The sequence below is a fragment of the Ischnura elegans genome, chromosome 6 (assembly GCF_921293095.1).
Source record: "Ischnura elegans chromosome 6, ioIscEleg1.1, whole genome shotgun sequence".
Classification (NCBI taxonomy): domain Eukaryota; kingdom Metazoa; phylum Arthropoda; class Insecta; order Odonata; family Coenagrionidae; genus Ischnura; species Ischnura elegans.
The window spans coordinates 28026198-28044365 of NC_060251.1; the positions used below are offsets into that span (position 1 = coordinate 28026198).

At 38.7% G+C, this 18168-nt stretch overlaps 1 protein-coding gene across 1 annotated transcript; it reads left to right on the forward strand.

Annotated features, from left to right (window-relative positions):
- The first annotated feature begins 6513 nt into the window (after positions 1-6513).
- LOC124160340 (vesicle transport protein SFT2A) lies at positions 6514-14573 on the forward strand. The gene is made up of 5 exons (XM_046536178.1): positions 6514-6627; positions 6790-6993; positions 7115-7284; positions 7370-7487; positions 13406-14573. The coding sequence occupies exons 2-5, from the start codon at positions 6922-6924 to the stop codon at positions 13532-13534; spliced, it is 489 nt and encodes a 162-aa protein (XP_046392134.1). The 5' UTR covers positions 6514-6627; positions 6790-6921; the 3' UTR covers positions 13535-14573.
- The last annotated feature ends 3595 nt before the right edge of the window (positions 14574-18168 follow it).

Genomic DNA, 18168 nt, shown 5'->3' on the forward strand with positions numbered 1-18168 from the left:
CTGTGACGTCAAGTGGAGTGGCAACGCATGGGCGCCAGTCTGGCCTTTTTCAAATGAGGATAAAATTTACCCTTGTTATTCATCTAAGCCGGTATTTCTAAAACCAAATAATTTGTATGTTATGAATACACTAATGGTGGGTAAAGAATCGCAATCAATGCCTTTCGTTTTCTTTCATGAAGGAAACTAGCCTATTGGATAGGGATTGTTTAACGGCAGGATCGAGTTTATGACTTAAAATTGCATGACAACGCGTATAGAGTGCAACATTATAAGGTGACGAAATTCTGAACCCTTGAGAATAGGCTTCAGATGTTGGGGTATTTTATTATTACTGCTATTATTAAAGTATTCTACCGATTAAGGTAGGCTTCCATGAAGTACTTAGAAAGTATTATGGCAGTCTTCCCTCCCGTCATGGTCTTCCATTGATAATGACACAAAGTTTTCCAAAATCGTTCAGTCAGCAGTTATTTAAAAGAGTACTTGTCTTTCAATCTCATCCCTAGGAGGTGGGAAAGTAACTGAATATCCCATAGCCAGATTGACTATTTTCACTAGCTTTCATATTTCTTTATATTAGCAAGCAAAAATCGCTACGGGCGTACAGACAGCGTTACTCAGATGTTAAGCGAATTAGGCTGGAAGCCGCTTGAGATTCGGATGCTGCGCGCTAGGCTTAGATTGCTTGAACGATAGGGTAGTTTCCCCTCCCGTCATGGGCTTCCCTCATCAATTCACAATAGGATAGTTTCCTTCATCAAAGAAAACGAAATGCATTGATTGCGATTCCTTACCCACCATTAGTGTATTCATAGTATACAAATTATTTGGTTTTAGAAATCCCAGTTTAGCCGAATGGCAACGGTCAATTTTTACCTCATTTGAAAAAGGTCAGATTGGCGCCCATGCGATTCCACTCCAAGTGAAGTCACAGGGACCTAGTTTCTATACGAGTAGATAGGAGTTTTACATCGTCTGAGGTTACCAATGCATGCATGAGGCACAGAGCTCAGGGAAACATGTCTTAATAATCACCTATTAAAACTGGCTAAAGTCGGAGAGTTTTCTTCGTTTGAAAATGTATTAATAATCCTTATTCAAGCCAAGCGCTCCCTGCTAGCAGGGTACACAGCTACCTGCTAGCAGCCTGCGACGTATCAGCGCTCAAGCCTCGCCGCAAGGTCACCTCACAAGTCGGCAGGGGGAACCAGAAATACGTCACACGGTCTTTTCCCATCATTCCTACTTAGTCTTCGCGTTTTCGCGCTCTTGAAAATTTTCACTTTTTATTTAATCGCGAAAAATAGATATGGTCATTTAAAAATCTGAAAGCGTGAAATACGTACTCCCAGGAGTAATAATCTTTCGATTTAGGCAATAAAAAATAATAGGAAACCACCCTATTAGGCCCAGTGGCGTAGCCAAGAGGGATGGTCCGGGGGGTCCGGGGGGATATATATTTTAACAAAATTATTTAACCTCATAAAAGAAAACAAGATATTGAAAAAGCAAGAATTTACAAAATATTTCTTTAGCAAATGAAGTTTTTCGATTGTGAAAAGTGTTAAAATTAGTTTAAAACCCTCTGCTTACAATTAGTACCCTGTTTTTCATTTTTTTTTGTTCTGAGGGATTTTCAACTCCTTCCCCCGAACGAAATTCCTGCCTACGCCACTACCCTTTTATTCCATCTAAAAGTCCAATTCTATTCCTCCCTCTCCCTCCTTTACCTAACATTCTACCCTCTAACAATGAATTTCAACTTCCCCTCCTCGTGCAGTAACTGCACCATCTATATATTCTGGCTCTTCCGTATATCACCCAGAAGTTGCCTCTCCCCAGCCACCATGTGAAGCACTTCATCGCACAGCACTATATACTTACTCTATGGTTTAATCCATTTTACCTAATTGGATTGATATTACTAATATAATAGTGTAAGGATTAATAAAATATCCCTCAGAAAGCCGTAAAACTCACCATTTTTAACCATTTATCTTCAAATTCCGCAATTTACTAATCTCGCACCTACCGTTTATCCTGGTGGGTATTCATTACCCCCACACTCACCGGTATTAGTTGCCCCCTAACCCCCCAGCCTCAATTCTTAGCTGCGCCCCTGGTGCCATCATGTCATCATCATCATTACGTCATGGCAAAAATAGCAGTACTGAAACGCACTTTCCTCACTAACTTCTTATTATTATTATTATTATAGTATTCTACCGATTAAGGTAGGTTTCCATGGAGTACTAAAGAGGTGATCTGGGAGCCTCCCTTTCCTTCCAGCACTGCCTTCTTTAATTCACTGTAAGGCCTACTCTCTTTCAATCTATCTAAAAATCCTATTCTTTTCCTTCCCCTCCCTCGTTTCCCCAACATTCTACCCTCCAACACCATTTTCAACATCCCCTCACCGCTAAGCACTAACTCCATCCAAACCTTCTGTCTCCTGCGTATCTCATCTAAAAGCTTTCTCTCCTCGCCAACCATATCCAGCACTTCGTCGTTCCTTTTCCTCTCCGTCCATTTCACCCTCTCCATTCTTCTCCATACCCACATCTCGAACGCCTCCAATCTTCTCTCGTCTTCCTTCCTCAGAGTCCACGTTTCCGCACCGTAGAGAGCTACACTCCAGATCAAACTCTTCACTAACCTTTTCTTTAAACTCTTACACAACGATCCTCTAAGAAGCTCCTTCCTATTCATGAATGCCTCCTTCGCTAATGCGATTCTCTTCCTTATGTCCTTACTACTGTATCCGTTTTCCTCTAACGTACTGCCTAAATAGTTGAATTGCTCAACCTGCTCAAGTTTTTCACCACCCACCTTTATCTTGAGTCTCACATTCCTCGCTCGTGATGCTTTACAAAACCGCATTACCTTAGTTTTCTTGTGATTAATCCTCATCCCAAACTCCTCGCAACGTTCGTATAACGCATCCACTAGGGCCTGAAGCCCCCTTGCTGACCGACTGATCAACGCCTGGTCATCCGCGAATCTCACTGATTTGAACATCATTCCTCCCACTTTTATCCCAGCTTCTAACTCATCCCACGCTTCCCTTACCATCTCTTCAGCATACACGTTAAAGAGCAGTGGCGATAGAGGACAGCCTTGCCTCACACCTCGGCCAATGCTTGCCCACCCAGATTCTCCGTCCGCTATCCTCACTTGCGCAGTCTCGGCCATATACAGATTACAAATCAGTCGTCTATCCTTCCAGTCAACAACTATTCTCTTGAGAATATCCATTAACTTTACCCAGTTCACCCTATCAAACGCTTTTTCAAAATCCACGAAACACACATATACGTCCTGCTCATATTCTAGGTTCCTCTCCACGAGGGACCTCATTATTGCTATTGCATCACGAGTTGACTTCCCTTTTCTGAAACCAAACTGATCTTCGCCCAAATACTCGTTTGCCCTCGCCTCCATTCGTCTGTTCAATATCCTCAGCACTACTTTAGCCGCATGGGATATTAGGCTGATAGTCCTATAATCTCCGCGTTCCACAGCTTTCTTCTTTTTCGGAAGCGGAATTAAAACCGTCTTCACTAAATCCTCCGGCCAACATCCCTCCTCATAGATCTTGCGCACTAGTTCGAAAAACCTTTTCTTACTTTCCTTCCCTAGATTCTTCAGAAGCTCACACGGGATGTTGTCCACGCCTACTGCTTTCCTAGCCTTCATATCACGGAGTGCTCTCTCTATTTCTGAATCTAATATCTCCGGCCCAAGATTATCCTCCTCCACTGCACTTTCCTCCTCTAGAGTCAATCTCTCTGGTCTGTTCGTTCCGTCATACAGGTCCTCCACGTATTCCTTCCACCTACCCTGTACCTCTTCCCGCTCGGTTAGCATCCTCCCATCTTTAGCCTTAATTTTAGACATGGCTTGTCCTCTTTTGCCGCCTGATAGCGACTTAACTTTGGCGTACAACGCGCCTACTTCTCCATCCTTCTGGAACTTTTCCATTTCCTCGCACTGTCTTTTCCACCAAGCCTCCCTTGCCCTCTTAGTTTCACGTCGTAATCGATTATTCAATTCCCTATACATTCTTTTGCCCTGTTCTGTGTCCACGTTCTTCCACTTCCTCCTCTCCTCCATTTCATTAACCATTGCCTCCGTTATCCACGGCTTCTTTATCCTTCTACTGTCAACGTAACCAATTGACTTCTCCGCCGCTATGACTATTCCCGTTTTTATATTATCCCATCTTTCCTCTACCGTCTTGGTTCTTTCAATCTCCCGTATACTAATGTCCACTAGCTCCTGATATTCTCTCCTCATACTCCCCTTCAGGGCTTCTACGTTCCATTTCTTCGCCTTCCTAACTTTCATAAGTCTTTTGAATCTTACGTTGCATTTCATGAGCACTAGATTGTGGTCCGAATCCGCATCCGCTGCAGGGAAGCTGCGCGAGTTTTTCACACTGTTCCTAAACCTCTGTCTTACCATAATGTAGTCTATTTGATATCTCCCCGCATCCCCTGGACTTTTCCACGTGTACCTTCGCCCTTTATGATGATTGAACCACGTGTTTGTGATGAATAATTTGTTTCTCCTACAAAATTCTGCTGCTTTCTCTCCCCTGTCGTTCCGTATTCCTAGACCAAAATCTCCTATTTCGTTTCCATTCCTCCCTTCCCCGACTGAGGCGTTCCAGTCCCCCATCACTACCAGATTTTTCTTACCCGGTGTGTCTCTAATTATTTCCTCGAGCTGTTCATACAACTCGTCTACTTCTTCCTCCCTATGATTGCTAGTGGGCATGTAAACCTGGACCACCGCAAGGTTGGTGGGCTGCGCCTCAATTTCTACCACCAGAATCCTATCGCTTACCTGGTCTATACCTACCACACGCTTACCCATCTTCCCGTTTAATACTAAAGCTACCCCTCGCTGGCTTTCTTCCCCTCCACTATATATAACCCTATACCCATCACTCCAATAATCCCCCCCATCCCTCCACCTCACCTCGCATAATCCTAAGATATCTATCCTCCCTTTATCCATTTCCCTTTTGATATTTTCTAACTTTCCCGCCCTCATCATAGTCCTCACATTCCACGTCCCCACATTTATAGCAGACTTCTTCTTCTCCATCTTCTTGGTCTTCTTTTCTTCTTTCTTCATTGCTGCTGCCACTGATGTTGATGATGATAAGTCTCTGCAAGGGAATTAATCCCGCCAGTGCAGCTCTAGGGGTCATAGGAGCGCGCAAGCCTTTCCACCGCGACAAGGTTGTAGCCCAAGGGAAAGGTAACTTCTTATAGAAGTGAAATATTGCTCTGTGTTTTTATTACAAGTTATTATTCGCATTTTATTGCTATTTTTGTTTTGGTTACGAATGTTTATACTTACTCTATGGTACCTACTGCTCTGTGCTTCCGCGGTTGGATATCCTGCCGGGTAGGCACACTTCTTGACACGCTCAAGGAGAAAAAACAAATATCCCGCAATGTGACCATAAATTTCAAGTTTACCACTTCTCTTCTTCCTTCCCGAGCAACACCGGGTGGCCTGCTAGTCTTAATATAATAAAGTTCATGATGTTCATACTCTTCAACGGTCATTATATGGAGGTCAATGCTCCTGAGAAGGTAATTAATGCGAATTGCATGAACTATATATAAAAATAGGCATATCAGCCCATATATATTGGCTGATATGCCTATTTTTTAGAGCAGTTGTTCAGTTGCGACGTGCATTTTGAAGGAATTGTAAATGATTAGGTATCGTGTGACAAGGTCATTTATGCGTAAGAATATTTCACACTAATGGGGAATATTCAAAGGGTCTAAAACGTGTAAATGTACTCTCTATCCCCAATGAAAAAATTGTATAAAATTTTGAAACAGGTTAATACAATTTTTTCATAGGGGATCTCATATGCCCTGCACGAATAATTTAACGATTGAGCATGAATAACATGGTTTTGTATGTAGAAAATTATCCGCTTTTGAAGGGTGTTTGAAAAGCTTCAACACTTTAAAATCACCGAAAAAAGATCTTAATATGATTAAATTTGGTTCATTCAATAGTCTGAATTCTTTAAGTCTGCAAAAATATCAAGCGTCCAAGTCGATTGTTTTTTCTGAGAAAAGTCAAATTAATAAGTATTCAATATTTTTAGAACCTGTCAAATTTTAGTCCTCAAAAACTAGCTTTCAAAACATAAATTTACTTCCCTTTGCATTTAAGCGAAAAGATAAAAAATTCATCCTACTTATTGTTTATAGCAAGGTATATATCTATAGGTCTCATTAAACCTGAGAAAATTTAAAGCTTCATGTTCAGCATACAAAACGTTACTTTCTTCGAGTTATTTCAATTATCCTATGTGTCAAAATCATTCCATTGAAGCTTTTTTCTTTATATTTTATTTTACTCTGGTTAAAGAAATACTTCACTGCTCCCCAACATCTCCTCTTCGCTTTACAACTATTCAAAGGCCGCGAAAAGCTAATTGGGGTTCAGTATTGCCATCTCGCGGTGATTTATTTCAGTTGTTTACAGTTGTTGTAAACTTGGAAGTGGGGATGTGGGTGGGAATCGTGTCGCCTAGATTGAATTGCGATTTCATTCCTTTGAATTGTGTCGTTGGACTGGATGCAAGTAAATATTTTTTTGAGTAGAACATTCTTAACTTAGATAATAAGTTGAGTGGTGGCTTCTTACGTAACAATTCGACTCGTAATGTGGTCACACAATCTATAAGTGCATAATCCTTGTCAAACAAGCCCATTCAATATTCTCCTTATTACTTTCATGATGAAGCGGCTCTCAAATTAAAAGTTCTGTGTCTGAGGTGCTACAGGTGATCCACTTGTTGAACGTGCTGCTCTCGAGATCTTAATCGATACAGCAGCTGGATTTCATCGGTACCGTGACGTCTTTAGTGTCTATTTGATGGATAAATTACGTAGAGCTCTGAGAGGCGACGACGTTGAGAATGATGAAGAAAGAGGGATTGTTGGTTCCGTAAGAAAAAATCATTTTTCAATATTTGTCTGTTGTTTTTGCTGACGCTCGTTTGCTATGTGATATTGTATTGCCCCAATAAACTGAGAAGTAACCGTCAATTTAAAATCTTAATTTGCAGATAGTGGACACTACTACGCTGTCTTGGTCGACTAGATTGAAGGCTTTCGTTATTTGTTTTATCTTGGGTCTACTAATGTCATTCTTAGGGACTATGTGTCTTTTCCTAGGAAAAGGCATTGCCATGTTTTCTATTATCTACACATTCGGAAATTTAGTGTCTTTAGCCAGGTAAAATTTATTCTATATAATTTTCATTTTTCTTAGTTTATTTTTTGTTGAATAGACTTCATTTTTCTCTGTTTCTTAACTTCAGTACCTGCTTCTTGATGGGACCACTGAACCAAATCAAAAAGATGTTTGCTCCTACTAGAGCAATTGCAACTGTGGTTATGTTTGTTTGTTTTGGATTGACACTTTTTGCTGGAATTGGCGTAAGTAATTGTAATTTCAGTGGATCTTATTCTTATGTTCATATCGCTTGGTATCACATTTACCTCATCCATGTGTTTTCCTATCGTTGAAACCCTCTTGCAAACTTGTACTACTCGTATTGGATTGTAACTTAAACCCTATCAATTAATATTTACATTACGTGTTAAATGCGTCGACGGCCGCAGTTGCTGGGCTAGCCTGTAATTAGCTAATTCTGCGTTTTGGGTAACTTTCAATTTCGAGGTTGTTTTTTTTATAACGTCGTTTTCATTCATTTTTTCTTCAATTCAAATTTTATCATGTGACCGAATCAATTCACCCGTGTTGCCTATGAAGGATATCAGTGCCATCTCAGTGAACTAGTTATGAATTCTGTGTCCCTGTTGTTTATTGGCTGTTGATTTTGAAGTCTTTGCTGAGGCATTATTCTGTGAAAAATATTTGATGCCCCTCCAAAATATAAAATGATAATAGCTGTTATGTAACTCATCCAATGGATGGGAGAAGAAATTTTGTTTTTATTATCATCGTCAATTGGTACATAAGATACTCCAGAATTCAGGTCGAGTACTAAGCCAACTATTCCTGCCCTCCCCCCACTAAAATGAGAAAATATTTAATGTTTTATCTTTCTAACACCCATGAGTGTGAGCTGTTAGTAGATTATACTTCCTTGATTTTTATTTCACATTTACATATTTTAGATATAAAATATCAAGCACTATCCATATTTTTTTAACACGTAATATATATATATATACACTACTTCATTCATTCAGACGGCGCCTTAAGCGCAAACATACATATAAATTCAGAGGTAAGGAAAGAAAGGGATAGGAACATATAATTATATATGTAAGAGACTGTTTCTGATACGGATTGAACACAAGCACCCATTACATAATTAGTAGGCAAGTCCATGGTTACATTTTAGAATACATCTTAAGCAATAAAATTTCATCGGTTCCAGGACATATGCCATTAATTCCTGAATAGTAAAACAGTGAAACGTGATATCCTCTGCAGTAGAAAAAAAATTGGGTGAAGTAACTCCTGGGTAAAGTAAAGTGCTTATGAAAGAGTGGGCTAGTTATTAGACCTAGGAATACAAAAGTTTTGCCTATCATATCATCACTGTGAATGTTAATGCGTATGCAAAAGAAAGTGCAAGTAAAACTATGTAGCATAAGAACGGATGATGATTAATGGCCACCTTGTTTGGTCTCAAACCAGTACAAATTGTCTGATGAATGATCTCCTGTTGCTCTTTGCTCGGTCAAAATGTTGTCATTTTTAGACATTAGCTGTGAGATCAGTGAATCTGGGGGTGACAGATAAGGGAGACCAGTCACTCACTGCTTGTGTTTTCTGAACACAATCAATCATATAAGATTGACCAGTGGAAATTAATTCATTAACAGAAACAAAAATATTAATGGCCATGAGATTCACTTCGAATTAGGTCATAAGGTCAATGATAGAAACCCTCACTCACTCAGTTCTCGGATGCGAAGATTGTTTTGGAACGGTTAGGCTAGAGCTCACCATAGACTAAGCCTCAGGCATGAAAAAGGATTCAGGATAGGGGTGTTTTCCATTCCCTGGGTCACCTGACAGTAGGATGATTTTTATTGGGGAGTGTCCGAAAGCTTCACCTGGAATTTGAACACAGAGGAGATGTGTTTGAAGAGGTCGAGTATGATTTTGGCTTGGAATGAACCCAAACGCTCGTTACATAATTATTGGGCTAGTCCTAGGTTACATGTTGGAATAAATTTTCACCAATAATAATAATATTTTATTGTCTATGGGATGTGCGGCAGCAGGTATAGAACAAGTGTTTACATGCATACAAACAACAATCGCCAATTATTAATATATATTGATTATGTAAAGAAGCTGTCAAATACCCCATTTTAAGGACTTATACTCATCAATAGAATACATAGAATGAATAGTTTTATAGGTATTGGTATAGTTTGTATTTATATGTTGACGATGATAAGTTTCGCTTTGTTTTTGTGACTGGTGGTCAAGCAGTCTCACCCCAACACAAGCAGAATTTTTGCTGAATGGAGTAAGACTATTGTGAGACACCTCCCTAAAATATTTTATGTCTCGAGTATTATTGTTATCAGCATTAATTCATATGTCAAACAAGCTTTTATATTGATGGAGGAGAACAATAGTCATGCTACATAAAATAAATGGACACATTGTTGGTAGAAGATCCCTAGAGATTTAAAATGTGGCAGGCAGATACTTCTCAGTGGAATGTTTTTTTAATATTCGAGCACACCCCACCAGGAACGTTTGATTAGCATCAAAGTGCTCTACCACGCTCTCTTGATAGAAAAAATAAAGCTTAAATTAGAGAAAGCTGGTGTTTTTAGTCAATTATCTATGTATTTTCCCCTCCTTTCAAGAATCAAAGGTTTAAGTGATGCTTCTTTGTTTGTAAAATAGTAATACTGAGCAAGTATTCATTATTGCTATAAAATGGCTTTCGGTAATAAACTGGTGACTAATGCTTGGCCTTGCATTGACAACTCTTTGCCTCTGGATAATTCGGGGCATATGAAACTATGAAATGTTTGGATTATTGATTTTCTCTCACTCTCTTTTCAAAGGTCGGTTTAAATAGGTGGTGTTAGAGCTCACCCTAGACTAAGCCACAGGTATCCAAGTATAACTCAGGGGGGTTTCCTTTCCATGGGCTACCTGGCTCTTACAGAATTTTATTTGGGGGTGTACCAAGGCTTCACCTTGGATTTCAACCTGATACCCTCAGATCAGCAGCCTAGGCTACCACATTCCCCTTGGTATATTTTAAAATATTAATTTATGAATTAGATTTTTTGTGCAAGCTCTATCCATTTGACTGCCTCAGGTATAACTCGTAGCCAATCTGATTTCCTGGCATAACTTAGTTTTCTTTTCTCTATATTGCTACTTCAAACAAACCATAGAAGAATAGAACAGACACACATTTACATCCAAAAATAATTCTTTCTGTGCATTCAAAAATCTTAAACTTAAAACTGAAGATGTTATTTTAGCCAATGGGAGGTTGCCAGCCCAAGGCACCAGATTTCTGGATACATTGGTTGTTCACTTGGTCGACCAATAGAGGTTTTATTAAATGTCTTTTTACCTTCAATCATTGCAGTGTTTACACTCAGCATTCACCATGTCTCTGCCTAAGTATAATTCACAAAATTTATTGAGCACCTGATTGAGCATCTAAGTGATCATGACTATATAAAACACATCTTTCTTTTTAATCCACTATGGCTAAAAATGAGGGTTGTATACACTATTTTCACCTTTTCACTCTGATTACGATCAACGGGACAAATTTCATAGGTCTAATTCACTAAATAAATTACCGTATATGTCTGAATATAGTCCCCCCTTTTTTTCCAAAAATGCCTGTGGTAAAAGGAAAGGGGGGGACTATATTCGTCGGCATTTTTTTTTAACTTTTCCCAAAACTGAAGCCTCAAAACCAGGGGGGGACTATAATCAGAGAAATACGGTAGTTCACAAATATTAAATGTACATACGTATCTTGTATTATGTTCAGCCACCTACACCCAGCCTCTTAATCCCAGCATAGCACATATTAATCATATCACGTTTCAAGTCTATTCTTGCCACTGCTAATAGCTGATTGTGCATTTCATTAGCTTCTGAGCATTTTCTATTCTACAGTCCAACAATATATTCCATTTTAATCCATTCTGCAGGGCTATTCTACAAAACGGCGCCATGCGTATGGCCGGCCATAAGTTTCTTATGGTCTGACCCGAAATTACGGCCTATACCGATTCCACTCTCGAGGAGCCATATCATATGGCCCGGCCAAAGTCATTAACGCCCTTTCTGCATGCGAGTATGAGAATTATAATTGGTACTATAAGTTGGGTTCACTTTTTTTTAACACTAGTCATTTTTTGAGAAGGAAGTTTGTTCCAACGTGGATAAATAATTAATGATATGTTTCTTAACCGAAATGGACTCTTATGAAAGGATAAACTTGGATTTTCTTTAAACACTGATCTGGCGGCAGACGCTGAATCGTTAAAAAAAGTGAAGAACGCAAATCACGGATGAGAAGAAGCAGAAGAAATTTGTACATGATTTCTACCGTACAGTATTATAATATTCGTGAATTGTGCATGTAATGGATAGAGTTAGAACATGACATCCTGTCGTAGTTCTAACCCCCTTCCTCTCCTTCCAATGGTGTAACTATTGTCTCAGGGCTGCAATCCTTTGCCCCCAAAAGCCTTAGAAATCCAGCCAATGCACGAAATCTAAAGATGAAATTGAAACTTTAACTTTCATTACTTTTATTATCATAGGCTTATGTTTAGGTAGCTGTATAAAGTTAAAACATCAATATGAGACTATCATTCTTTCCTTGATTTGTGGACGATTTCCTGGATTTGTCCTTTACGCATCGACTTACTGAAGATTGCCTTACTGCTAAAAAAAATGTCTTGCCCTATGTTTCTTAGATATCCTCCCTCATGAACCGTAATGCTACGAGAATCTTAAAATATAAAACATTTAGTAGCGGATATTTCAAGCTACCTACAGCTTTTCGAAACAAGTAAGAAATCTGCTAGCAAATGTAGCACAGAAAGCAAATAAAAGCCCGTTCCTCCGTTCACCTTAACAGAGCATCCGTTAAATGTATTTCTAACTTTTTAACTACAAGCAAACTTTTAGCTCATCCGCTATATCTACTTAAAAAGTAAGTAACAACTTTTGACGCACGGAAATAGTTAATGAAAATATCATCATCGTATGCGAACGGATTACCTACACGTACCCCGTTATTCTCCTTATGAAATCGACGGCTTTCTTTCATATATCTAGCCAATGCCCGTTGAATATTCGTGTATCCGTGTGTGCTCCCCCACAATATTCATATATTTCTTGAAACAATCGCTATGTAATCGATGACACTTCGTTAGTTTCTTTTATAACTCCTTAGGCGAGCATTGTTATTTTGTATGGCCCGTGTTATGACCGCCTCCTAGGCAGGCCATAGTGTTACGGCCTCTAGGCCATAGCTACCGCCTGACTTATGGCCTTTCGCTCAGAGTAGAATCGCTTGAAGCCATACGTATGTCTCGGGGCCGTAGTTATGGTCGATTTCGACTTATGGCCCGGCCATACGATTAGTGGAATAACTCTGCTGATCTATTCACCCGTGTAATCAAATAGTAGAGTCAAAGAAACAACTATTTTGTTCGAAAAAGAATTACGTTGAAAATTGTGGTGATATCGATATGTCTTATATCAATGTCAGATATCAGTACCCATACTATTGAATTCCTCAATAAGAAATTTAATTTTTAACTCAATGAGATCAAAAGATAATTACTACTCCAATGCTTGTTTAATTGACACCTGCATGCATGAAGTTCCTGTGCCTGTGGCCTAGTCTGGGGTGAGTTCTAGCCTCACCTAACCAAACCAACTTTCGGGTTGAATCACTGAGTGGTCGATTTCTGGATATTTTTCACTTAGAGTTATTTATTTATGTTGCTTATGCCTTGTATTTTCCATAGTTTTCATTACTTGGAAATATAGCAATATCAACACCTTCTTACTGTTTGGTGAGAAACTGCACTGTCACCATCTGTGCCTAAAATACTTGCTGATTCGCTATACAAAAGCCGTTAGAATAAACTTGATCATCTTTCTAACTGCTCAGGTCCTTGGTGGAATTGCATTTTGTCTGTTTCTGCTTACGTCTTACCACTAACATCATTTTAAACAAGGCATATTATATCTGATATAATTAATCTTTTTTTATTGATTTATGTAATACCTTGAGAGCCACCTCTAGGGTGTTTGGCAGGGTAATTTTTTTTTAATGGTTTGATGTCTTTTATTTCAGCTGAAAAGTGGTCCTTTGGCACTTCTGTTTTGTATCCTTCAATTTTTGGCTATGACATGGTATTCTATTTCATACATTCCATATGCAAGAGATGCCATTCGCGGGTTGCTGTCCCAGTGTTTTAGCTGAAGTGTTGATGATGTTAAGACTAATTTGAAGAATTGAATGTAATGAAATGGATGAATCTTTATTTATAAATTGTTGTTCATGAGTGTGTGGTTATTTTATGATCCTTTTTTGTGGTAGCTGAGACATGTGCCTTAATCCTCCAGAAAATGCCAAATGTGTGAAGATATTGTTGAAAACTATCCCTCCATATCATATTCCTAGAATGTTAGCTTTGCATTTCATCTTGGCATTTAAAATGATTCACATTCAGTACTTACATATATATGTAACTTAATACTTTATGTCTATTGCTACCAGAATGAAATGTCAAATATTTTGTAAAATATCTTTTTATTATATATCTGTAAAGCAATATTTTTAATGAAGAGAATTGTTGAAGAAAAATGTTATTCATTGGTGACATAAGTTATGATTAAGTTTGTCCTTTTACTAGAAGGAGAGCTGGAGAACAGGGTTTTTTACCCTTTTATTGACTGAATAGCCCGTTATATTCAGCTGGAGATGAAAGAAGTGGTAGTGGTATGGTGGTTCTCTCTGTATGGAGGCAATTTAATATGTTAAACCCTTAATCCTGCATCCAATTTTAACTGTTATTTCCTCTTCTAATATTATTTTTAGGCACCTGTTAGAGTTGGATTTGCGTATTATTCCTTCAATCAATATGAATTTCTTGATTTGCATTTATTCTGAGTTATTTTTATACTAGCTTGAGTCCTCGTGCATTAATGTAATTGTGATTACCATGGAAATACATGCTAGAAAACATATGCTATCCTCTGCAAAATTGAGTCATCTGGGAGGACCAATATCTCCAAAAAGCTATTGTTTGTTTTAAAAACTTGGTATACTACATGAAAGTTGCTTTATTTCTGCAGTGACTGATAGCATGCAAACTATTTTGATACAAATAATTTCATAATGGGCTCAGAAATGGAATTTCAGCGCATTTTTCTGGTTGCTGCATGGATGCATTGCATCTATGACCATCATAACCCACAGAAACATCTGCTAAGAGCAATAAATGCAATTCACTACTAAATTTATGCATTTTTATTTAGTTCATTCTTCATTAATATGTATTGACCACTTCATGTTTCCCCATAAGCATGTGCTATAGCGAGTGAAAACAAGTGTACATATGCACTACTGTAGGAAGCAGAGCTTGATGGGATTACAAAAAAAATCAGTTATTTTGTAAACTTTGTGGCTGTCAATTTGAAGTTATACTGTGGCTCATTTTTTCACTGCCTTACATATTAGGCCATTTAAACCTCTGAAGGTTTATGGCCTTACCAACAGATCCTTGTAATCTCTTTCAATCTTCCTTCAAGTCATCCTCTGCTACTATCCTAATCTGGTTTTCCAGCATAGTCATAGTCTAGGTCGTCCCAAAGGTCTCTTTCCTTTTGGTAGACCTTATGACACAGCTGTAATTTCTCTTATCGAAACATGACCTGCTCACCTATATATGTATTCTGCTTTTGGCTTGTACAGTTATGCCTGGGTCCTTGGATACCTCCTTTTTCTTATTGTTGGTTCATACTCTCCATGTTCCGTTTTCACTTATGGGACCATAGATACATCCCAAAATTTGCCTGTTTAGCCATTGCCCATATTTCTGTCCCATAAATGACCACATTTTATGATGGTCTTGTAATTCAATGGTTTTGCTTTTACAAGACAATATGTTGTTTTATAGAAACCTTTGTAAAGACCAGCCGCATCCTTTTGTACCTAATATTCTGACATGTATTTATGTCTCCTCTTGCTTTGTTTGGTCATTATTCACTCCTAAATACTTAAATTCTGTAACTATTTCAGATGTAAAATTTTCCACCCTTCTAGAGTTGCTAGCAATGTTAATTGATTGCTCTACCCTAAGGTATTTGGTTCTCTGATCCTTTACCTCCAATCCCATTCCCTTTGCCTCTCCCAGTGGAATCCTGGGAAGGCTCTACAAGCCACTCTCATCCTCTCCCATTAAAGCCAGATTATCTGCTGTTTTCATTAATGGCAAAGTTTTTTCATGAAGTTTTTCATACTTGAAACCCTTTTTAAAAAATTCATATAAAGACAAGAAGTCATAATAGTGTCCTAATAAATTTCTTACTGGCCTAAATACTTATACATACATTCCAATGTAAGGAGACCCCTCTTATTGAGGAATCCCCTGTTTACTAAGGCTATTCCTCTGACTCTTTCCTTCTGTCTTCATCCGTAGTTGGTCACTCGGCTATGCAAATAGCAGAACTCCCTCATCTCATCAATTTTATGTTTTAGGTTGGTCTCTACCTCTTCTTTCCTAATGCAGACCAATACGTCTGTGTTTTTTGCATTGATTTTCAGTTTTTATTTAGTTATTATAAGGTAATCAACCAAAATATCAGCAAAACTGAAGCCTATCACCCATTACTGAGCCAAAAAAAAGGGATTCATCAAAAAGTTTCAGTTAGGCACATTGTTAACTTTTATTTGTCAAGCATACCGAAAGTTTGTCTGTTCTTCCTGGATATTTTACTTAACAGAATAAGTCTCTCAACCATTACATAGGATCCTCAGAGGAGGTAACTGTATTACATGCTACTGTATTCTGCCATACTTGTCACCATACACAAGGGTGCATGCCGTCTGCTTCAGTTGCCTTTCCCCTTCTTCCTAGCTGGAAGCAATCTGATGAATCCCATTGACTTGCATGCCTGGCAATGAAGTTAATATTCGTCTTACTTGGGTATGCAATTACTCTCAGCAGCCGGTAGGAGGTGGTGGTCATTCGAAGGTTGAAGATACTTGATGCGTTACGTAGGGTGGGGTAAGGCAGTGGCACAGTGAGGGGGGGTTTTGGGGGATAAACCCCACCCCCCCCCCCCCAGAGCTCACAGAAATTTTTAAGTTAAATCTACTTACTTAATTGGATTACTATTGCTTATAGAATAGTGTGAGGATTAATAAAATATCCCTCAGAAGGCCGTAAAAATCACCATTTTGAACCATTTATCTTAATTTTTTCCGGTGGAAGGCCTCCACACCTCCCGCTAACCCTGGCAGGTATGCAATACCCCAAGCACCCCAGTATTAGTTGTGCCTGAAACCCCCCCTAGCCTTAATTCCTAGCTGTGCCCCTGGGGAAGGAATATGTTGGCTACATCTTACAGTACTTCATTTCATTAGCCGTTTATTGGCAATCCCTTGTAGTTCTATCCGAGAAGCCTCCTCAAACATTAAAGTTTAATGATCCACACGTTTTGATTTAACCCCTCATGGGCACAAATGAGTTGTAACTGATTGTGAGAAATAACTTTTGCCTGATAGTACAGAGTATAATTATCTAAGGTTGATATGTGAACTAAGTACTTTCACCATGGCTGTCTCTGAAAGCGAAGTTTGCCGTTCATCCCATAGTACAAATACATCAACACAATAGTTTTTCGATAAGAATGATATTTTGAGCAGGGGCACAGGGAGGGGGCTGAAAATCACTCCAAATACCGAGGTTCTTGTTGAATACTATTCGATGATTTCATTACAATGGTCTCAACGTGATTTGTTTAATAAAGCAGTTTATATAGATGATCTTGATTTGAATCACAGTGACCATAAAAGAATAAGCAGTACAAAAATATTTGTGGATTGGTGCCTAGTCATTTCCTGGCTGTTATACTCATGCACCTGATCACCTTTGCTTCTTCATAGTTAGCAATGTCAATACAAAGGATTTACTACCTAATTGATGAGCCATTTAAAAAATCCATCAGTACTTCACGCTAAAGCATTGGTTCCAAAAGTCATGAAATAAATGTGAACATTTTTAGAATTCTTCGGTCCAGGTGGTCAGTAATTTTTTTAAGTGCTAAGTGAGAGCAAAGAAAGAGGAATGTTACACATGATGGGCAAAGAGAGAAAAAGCTAATACATGAGATAGCTATCAAGAGCTTGGATTTATTGAGTACTGAGAGAGAAGGGGATGTTAAAAAAACCATGCTAAAGGGAAGAATGTGGGGGAGGAAAGGTACAGGAATTATGAATGAAGCAAAATCCCTTAAGGAAGTAGAACTCACTAGGAAATGAAGAATTCCATATTGAGATGGGAGACAACCAGAATAACTTTAAAATACTACTTTTAACCCTTTGCGGTCCAATGTCGAGGCTGGCTTGACAGGTTTAGTGCTACAAGCACTTGGCTTGTCGTAGTATCAGGTCTTACTTCAAGTTGAGCTTGACATCAAGGCGAAGCGATTTATGCAAGGGCGATGTTTCAAGAGATTACCTGATTTGCCGTCAACTCGAAGTTAGACCTGATGCTACAACAAGCCGAGTGCTTGTATCACTAGACTTGTCAAGCCAGCCTCAACATTGGACCGCAAAGGGTTAAATATACCGTATTTCTCCTAATATAGTCTCCCCTCCCCCCTAGTTTTTAGGCTTCAGTTTCAGGAAAAATTATAAAAATGCATCTGAATATAGTCCCCTCTTTACTTTTACCATTGGCATTTTTGAAAAAAAAAAGGAGGACTATATTCAGACAAACATGGTACCTTAGCTGGTAGAATATTTTAAAAATTATACTGAGGGGTGCAGGCTGATAGGGAGGATATCTTTAGGTGAAGGAAAGGTATACCTGTCATATTATTGTAATG

Coding starts and splice junctions, on each gene's coding strand:
- LOC124160340 (XM_046536178.1), top strand. CDS start 6,922: ATGGATAAATTACGTAGAGCTCTGAGAGGCGACGACGTTGAGAATGAT. Junction 7,285..7,369: donor AATTTAGTGTCTTTAGCCAG/GTAAAATTTATT, acceptor TCTTAACTTCAG/TACCTGCTTCTTGATGGGAC. Junction 7,488..13,405: donor CACTTTTTGCTGGAATTGGC/GTAAGTAATTGT, acceptor CTTTTATTTCAG/CTGAAAAGTGGTCCTTTGGC.